The sequence below is a fragment of the Lotus japonicus genome, chromosome 2, assembly GCF_012489685.1.
Source record: "Lotus japonicus ecotype B-129 chromosome 2, LjGifu_v1.2".
Classification (NCBI taxonomy): Eukaryota; Viridiplantae; Streptophyta; class Magnoliopsida; order Fabales; family Fabaceae; genus Lotus; species Lotus japonicus.
The window spans coordinates 28,762,075-28,770,064 of record NC_080042.1 but is presented as its reverse complement, the minus strand read 5'-3'; the positions used below and the strand labels follow the sequence as shown (position 1 = coordinate 28,770,064).

Sequence of the window (7,990 nt, the reverse complement as noted above, 5' to 3'; positions counted from 1 at the left end):
TGTTTTTTGAAGGCTTCGGCCGAGTGAACTGATTGAGACGTGTGTCTCCATTTTCTGGGCTTCGGCCGACATGGGAGATTAGGATTTATCACATTGATATGTTGATAATTGACTCGCATGCTTAATTGTTAAATGGTTAACTATAGGCTATAGGATTACTTGTTCACATGATATTTGGATTATATTGATTATATTGTGTCTTTTTATTACGCACTTGAATTGCTGACTATATTGAATATACCGTGCAATTGTGCGAATGAGTGACGAACGTCAAGATAGTGGATAACGGGTAGTTATGCCAGACTCCTGACGAGTTTTTGGATAAAGTTTGATGGGACGAACCGAGGTTCGTACCCTATTATTGTTTTATGGATCGAGACCTTCTCAAAGGAAAATTGAGTTTGAAAATGATATTGGAAAAACCCCATTTGAATTCACGTAAGAACTTGGGTTGTTCTGTCTAAGGCAAGAAGGGCTTTTAATGAGGCATTGTGCCCGGCCAGCTTACCTGGGAACTTCTCGGGCCATTACTTGGGTGATGATGGACCTTTTGTTTTGAGACCTTCTCCAGGGAATCATTGGAATTATAGGATCTTTGAAACTAATAGGATTAGAGATGAAACTTAAACAATTTCATAATGAACCTCCATAATGTATTAAACAACCTCAAAACCCTTAATATAATGATAAAAGACTCAGACGAAAGTTTAGGGCTTGAACATTAAGTTTTGAAAATGAGAAGTGTTGTCGGATCCAGGTTTCTGGGGAAACCATTGTGCGTTGGCACTTTGCTCGATGAGCAAGTTTTATTGGTTGGCCAATCCAAGGGATAAGTCGGGGAACTAGTCAGTTCTGAGTATGTTGATGCTCTTTTGCTCGTTGAGCTGTTTGTTTGGCCATCGAGATGGTGAGCCATGGTAAGTTGAAAGGTCACTGAGTGCGAGTTGCATTCTTTTGCTCGTTGAGCAGTTTGGTTGGCCATCGAGACGGTGAGCCCAAGTGACTAGGAAAGTTACCAAATGCGATTAGCACTTCTTTGTGTACCTTAGGGTGTTACATTGTGGTATCAGAGCCAGGTTGAGTCTTTCGGGAGTCTTTGGGGAATAGGTTTTCTGTGCTAGGTTGTGTGACTCTGCAAAGAGTGAGAATTGATTGTCTGCAAGTGATTTTTCGCTTAAAATTGATTGAAGTTATTGCTTAATCATATTGTATAGTCATAACAAATGCTATCTTATGATGAGTACTAACCGTTCGTGTAACTTAACAGAACATGGTGAACGCTAACCAACTAGCGGAAATGATGGCCACTATGGCCCAAGCTGTAACTGCACAAGCTAACGATAACGCTCAAAGGCGTGTTGCTGAGGAGGCACGTGATCATCACCAACGTCAGAGAGAGGTAACTCTCGACCAAAACAAGGGACTCAATGACTTTAGGAGACAAGATCCTCCTAAGTTTACTGGTGGAACTGACCCTGACAAAGCGGATCTCTGGATCCAAGAGATCGAGAAAATTTTTGGTGTACTGCAAACTGCTGAAGGTGCCAAGGTGGGCATGGCTACATACCTTTTACTTGGGGATGCTGAATACTGGTGGAGAGGCGCCAGAGGAATTATGGAAGCAAATGGAGAAGAAATTCACTGGAACTCTTTCCGAGCTGCTTTTCTGGAGAAGTACTTTCCCACTAGTACTCGGGATGAGCGGGAGGCACAGTTTCTGACACTTCGTCAGGGGAGCATGTCCATACCTGAATATGCTTCTAAACTGGAGTCTTTGACCAAGCATTTCCAATTCTTCCACAACCATGTGGACGAGCGCTATATGTGTAAGCGTTTTGTGAATGGGCTGAGGCCTGATATTGAAGATTCTGTGAGGCCGCTGGGAATCTTTCGTTTCCAGTCGCTGGTTGAGAAAGCCACTGAAGTGGAACTGATGAAAAACAAGAGGTTGAACCGTGCTGGTACTGGAGGACCGATGAGGTCAGGTTCTCAGACTTACCACGGAAAGGAAAAACCTCAGCAGAAGAAGCCGTATCAACGCCCGGAGGGGGGAGGTTTTACCTCAGGATCTTACAAGCCTTTGATTGCTGTCACTCCAGGGGCGAGAAACCGATCAGCACACCCAGAGGTGACCTGCTTCAGGTGTGGGAAGACTGGACATTATGCGAACGCATGTATGAACCAAGGGCGCCGATGTTTCAATTGCAACCAACCAGGGCATATGACCGTCGATTGCAGGGCACCCAAGGCTGAACCAACTGTCAACACTGCAATGGGAAAGCGTCCTGCTGCTAGAGGAAGAGTTTATATCATGGATGGGGAAGAAGTTGGAGGAGCTGATGGGGTAATTAGAGAGAAACGCAGGAACGATGGTAACTTCTAACTATTCCTTCTAATTTCTAGTATAACCTACACCTTTACTCTCGAAGCATGTGCACCACAACTAATTGCTTTTATTATTGAGCTTTGACCTTATAGTTATCACCCCTATTAAGACCTTATGTGACGGTTGTAACACCCCGATTTCGGTGGCGTCACTTTAGTAACCAAAAGTAAACTTAATGCGGAAAAACGTAAATATTTTTTTTTTCCGATAATAACTAAGACGAGACTGAAATAAATAAACCCAACGATAACAATAATCAGAACTAATGTACAATATATATATAACAGCCCCCGCTGTAAGTAACAACCTCGTCACGAGTAAACCTCCAGTGACGGTAATAGAAGAGTAGCGCCCGTAGGCAATATGTACAAACCGAATATAAAGGTAAGTGTCTGCAACACTATCCCTCAAAACTGAGAATAAGCTAACCCAATGGCCTGAAAATAAGACCTCCTAATGAAGGTATGAAAAACGGTAGAAAGGGGGGGTTTGAATAACGTTTTCAGTATAAAACTTCCACCTTAAAGATTTTGACAAATCTTTCGAGAACTTAAGTGCTAAAGATAAGAGATAGAAAAGCACACAAGGATTTTATCCCTGTTCACTTGATAAATCACTCAAGCTACTCCAGTCCACCCGTTAAGGTGATTTCTTCCTTCTTAGAATGAAGGCAATCCACTAATCAGGTAAGATTTACAACTGCACTTGAAACCTACAAGTGACTAACAATTACACTGACTTAGCTCACACTAAGATTCACTCTCTTAGTCTTCTCTAGGATCCGATCAGCCTTGATCTCCTAAAGGAACTAAACAAACTGTTTATCAAAGAATTGTTTACAAGAGATTTGCTTCTAAAAAGCTAATAGTAAACTCAATGAATTTCAGATGAAAGAAAGCTTAGAAGAATTTAAGTTTGTCTTGCGCGTATGTGAATGCTTCTAACCGTTTCTTTCAGTCTTCAGCCTCTTTATATACTCCAAGGATTAGGGTTTAGAGATTTGATGAACAATTCTTAAACATTAAACTGAATTCACTCAGAGTTTAGAGATATAGAATAATACTTATCCTGATGTGAATAGTTTATCTTGCTCATTCTGAATTCAAGTCACTGCTTGATTCTGAGCTTAGCTCCCCCTGAATCTAATACTTGATGAAAACGTTAGTAAAGTCTAGATTCTGAGCTAAATGATATAAGAGTTCAGAGTGAAAAACTTATGACATAGATGAAAATCGAGTAATCAGAGCGCATAAGTAATCAGAGTCACGGACAAGGTATCAGAGTCTTGGGTATCAGAGTCAACTTATAATCACTTCAGAAGAAGTGAAATGTATTCCTTGTATTTGCCCAGTGACACATCTATGGTCATGAAGGTGGAACTCTTAAATTTTCCAAAAGAAAAAAAAAAATTAAATCACACTAACACATCTTACACATCAAAAACTGGGTTTACTCCCCCTTTTTGTCATAAGCAAAAAGCTTGGGGTGTGAAAAACTTAGCTTGAAGTACAAGGTACTCCCCCTTAGAGAAGGTCTAAGTTTAAAGGAAACGAAAACGATGCAAGAATCAGAGTTAGGCGAAATAAATAGAAGAGTTAATGCAAGAGAAGAACGTTTACCACCGGTCAAGTGAGTAAAGAGAAGGGTCAGTTACCAAGAACTTAACCTCGAGAAACCGTAGGAGCATTAACTTTCAGAGAGAAAGTGAAGCCTATATAAAGCGTTGGAGAGAAAGGTAAGCTTCACACCTCGAACAATTTTTAGTAAAAAAAAAAAAAAAAAAAAATGGCATCATACATCGTAGCACTAGAAGAGCTGAGGAAGAAGGCCTTTGAGGAGGACTTGTTCCTGAACATCAGGCATCCAGAGGGTACAACGACCATCGCGGAGCTGACACGGACACTGCTGGAAGAGGACCTGCGTCCAGAGGTGAAGAGAGACCTGAGGGAATTTCTTGCCTTCGTGGAGGAGGTGCTAGAACTCAGCCGGCTTGAACTCAAGCTGCTGGAAGAAAAAGAGAGTTTGGAAGAGAAGCTCAAGACCGCAGAAGAGATTCTGGAGAGGGATGAGCTAAAGGACAGGCTCAACAACATCCAGCATGCACTGGAGCGTCTGGAGAAGGATAGGTCAGAGCAGCGCCAGGAGTGCAGAAGAATGAGGAGGGATCCTCCATTCTAGACTTTAGGGAAAGAATGTATGATGTAAACACAAAGATATGATGAATAAAAAGATTTTTGCAAACATATGTGACACAAATATATATAGATATGCATAGATAATCACAAACGAACAAAGTAGAATAAGTAAATAAAAAGAAACAGAGTTTAACAGAAATAAAACAACGTTAAAGAAAAAGAAAAACGAAGAGATCCTAAAACTAAGGTTTATCAGTTCGTCGCAGAAGTTCCATCATCATGTGCTTCATTTCAATTAGCATGGATTCATGAGTGTCAAGACGCTGTTCCATGATGTCGAGTCTGGATGAGCTTGACTGAGCAGAACTGGAAGGAACATTCTGAGCAGCTTGAGGATCTGGAATGGAAGCAGAAGCAGTAGGAGTAAACACTACTGGTGCAAGTGCTTGGCATCTAAGAGCCTCAGCCTCAGCCTCAAGTCGTTCTGCCTCTAATCGGGCTTGTTCAGCTTGAGCTGCTGCTTGACGTGCAGCTTCTTCTGCTTGAGCTTTCTTTCTCTTGGCTTCTTCAATAGCTTCAAGAAGCTTATGTCTCTGTTCTTGTTCATGAAGAGCCACCCTTCGAGCAAACCTTTGCTTTGCAGCCTCAATGCTCTGACTTCCCTCTGCATGCAGGAGCTGCATCATAATTGGAACTTGAGCCACTAGCCAAGTGCCCAGATTGGTCCACACATCAGCTACACGTTCAGCATTCTCACTGAGGTCAGTCTGACCGTGCACATTGCGTAGCATCAAAGAAGCTTCATGATAGAAAGTATTGATGCACTCAGAGAGAGATGTGGGTCGGAGGTGAGTGTAAGGAATTATGGAGAGGTTGGTTTCAGGAGAGGCTGGGTGATTGCTGCTGTGAGCTTCAGAGGCACCTTGTGGAGAGCCAATGTTAAACGTTTGAGCATTGGGTTCAGAGGTTCCAAGGTGAGGTTCTGAAGTTTCAACCAGAGGATGGGGTGATCTAACCGAGGATTGGTTAGACACTGATTGTTCGGGTTCAGGTTCTGGTTGAATAGGCTCTTGTTGGTCTGGGGCAGGGTGAGCTTGTTGAGCCAAAGGGTCTGCCTCTTGTAAAGGATTGGCCAAGATAGGTTCATCTGGGTCAACTAGACGTTCAGGTCTAGGGCCAGGATATCTCCTAGGGCTTGGACAAGTGAGATAATACTCTTCTAAGGTAGACACCTTTTCTGTTCTGACCTCCATGAATTTTCTAATGGATTCAGAGTTATTGGAGGGAGAAGAATCAGCAACATTGGTTGGGAAGGATACAGGTGTAAAGGCTGTGGAAGAGTCTGTATCCGTGGGTTTGAGAGCCAGACGTTCTGATGCTCTTGGGACAGAGTGATCAGAGGTTCTGGGTTCAGGTTCTGTGTGGGTAGGCTCTGGTTGTGCATGAATGATGGGTTCAGAAGATAATGGGTTGTACTGAATGGTAATGGGAGAGGTAGGTTCTTCTGACCTAGAGGGTTGGTTCTGGAGCAGATTCCAGAGAGGTGCTTCAGTAGGGGAAGGTTGAAAAAATGAAGACCTTGGGGAATGTGGTGGAGAGGTGGTTTGTGCAGCTGGTTGGGATTCAGGAATAGGAGTGAGGGGATTTGAAGAGTGTTTGAGCATGGCAGAAATGGGGAGTGCATCAAATAAATTCAAATCATCATCAGAAGCAATTGCAGACTTACTTGAATGTGCTGATGATCGTGTCACTCTGGCAGGAGGTTCAGTCCTTCGGAGCACTTCAGCAGCTGGTTCCACCCGAGTAGGCTTCACTACGATTCTGACCTGCTTCTTCTTCTTCTTAGGAGGACCATCCTCATTATCACTATCATCACCATCATCAGGCTTTCTCTTCTTCTTTTTGACCAGAGGGACATCTGATTCCTCAGAAGATTCTTCTAGGATCATCTTCCTCTGAGCTTTCTTCTTGGGAGGAGAAGGAAACTCTGGAGCTGGCGGCAGTCTGCTGAAGAAATCATCGAGATCAATTTCGAATCCTTGAGCCCTTAGGTCTTCAACATAGCACTTAATGGCGTCAGGATTGTCTGCCTGTGTCCACAGAGGGTAGTCATTCAGAGGCATCCTTCTACTTCTGATCTCAGAAGATGTGTCTTCATGGGCAGGAGCAATCTTCTTCTTGATTAGGCCCATCTTCTTTAGAGACTTTGCCGTGAAGACATCACTGACAATGGTGCTCAGATCCTCTGTGCATCCAGCATTTATCAGATCTTGAACGAGGCCACTCTCAATGAAGAGATCAGACAAAAGTCTCCCGAAGGGAATATACTTGATCGCTGACTTGATGGAGGCAGTGGTACGAGACTTCCGGATACATTCCTTCAAGTAGGAGAACAGGAAGTAGGGAAGGCAGATCTTCTTCTGGTCTTGGATGAAGAACAACATCACCTTCTGGTTGAAGTTGATGTAGTCTGGGGAACTGCCCTTTGGTCTCTGGTTTATGCAGTAGAGCAAAATTTTGTGCCAGATCCTGAGCTTGGGATGAAGGTCCATCACCTTGTAATTCGTCTTGCCCGGTTTGTAATTGGTGTACAGGGCCTGGTTGATTGTATCCTTGGTGCTGGGTTTCAGCTTCGATTCCGTGAGTTGGAAACGATACCCAAAAGCAGTGTCTGCACCCAGCAAATTCACGAAAGACTTCTCTGTGATGATGATCTTTCTTCCAAGAATGTGAGATACCACCTGAGTATCATCGCAGTCGGCGTGCTTCCAGAATTCTTTGACCAGTCTATCATACACCGGTCCTCGAAGTCTGTTGAAGTAATTTCCCCAACCTTGAACTTGGACTTCAGGACGAAGATCATACCCATTTGCAGCCAGGTTGTCGAGGTCGAATCTCCATTCTGCCAGGACTTGAAGTTCCTCAGGAGCAAATACGCAGTGAACGGCACAGCCCCGTTCTGCAATTGGAATAATCTGCTCTTGAGCTTGACCTTGATCTTGTGTCGGATTCTCAGGGCCCCTTTGACCCGTTGCTAGACCAACTACCATGTGAGGGAACTGGGGTGCATCTGCAGTAGATCTTCTGGTTTGACTCACCATTTTCGAAGTGGTTGAAGGTTTGAGGTAGAAGATGAAGGTTGAAAGATGAAGAGAGATCGAGAGAGAAATCGAGGATAAGCGGTTTTTGAAAAGCAGAGAGAGCGAGAGTAAAAACCGGAAGTGAAAGAGATCGTGTGTGTATAGTGGGTTTTGACAAATAACCGTTGTTGATTCAAAAAGCAATTTAAGATCAACGGTTGAAAATTAAAGATAGATAGTAACAGTAAATACACAAATCACACACAGGAGAGAAGCATATCTACACGCAATCATAACAGACTGTCACACGGGCACAAGGAACTATGCATCAGAAATACTGACACACGTGTTGCTGTCTCAGCTTCAGAGTCAGTACCAGTGGGTACACA

At 43.3% G+C, this 7,990-nt stretch overlaps 1 protein-coding gene across 1 annotated transcript; it reads left to right on the top strand.

Annotated features, from left to right (window-relative positions):
- Positions 1–1,309: 1,309 nt before the first annotated feature.
- Positions 1,310–2,383, top strand: LOC130736306 (uncharacterized). Its single transcript, XM_057588148.1, has 2 exons — positions 1,310–1,807; positions 1,901–2,383. Exons 1-2 carry the CDS (start codon positions 1,310–1,312, stop codon positions 2,381–2,383), a joined length of 981 nt encoding a protein of 326 aa, XP_057444131.1.
- The last annotated feature ends 5,607 nt before the right edge of the window (positions 2,384–7,990 follow it).

Excerpts from the sequence above, each read along its gene's own strand:
- LOC130736306 (XM_057588148.1), top strand. The coding sequence starts at position 1,310 with ATGGCCCAAGCTGTAACTGCACAAGCTAACGATAACGCTCAAAGGCGT. Across the intron at positions 1,808-1,900 it reads TCCAATTCTTCCACAACCAT|TCGCTGGTTGAGAAAGCCAC; the intron begins GTGGACGAGCGC and ends TTTCGTTTCCAG.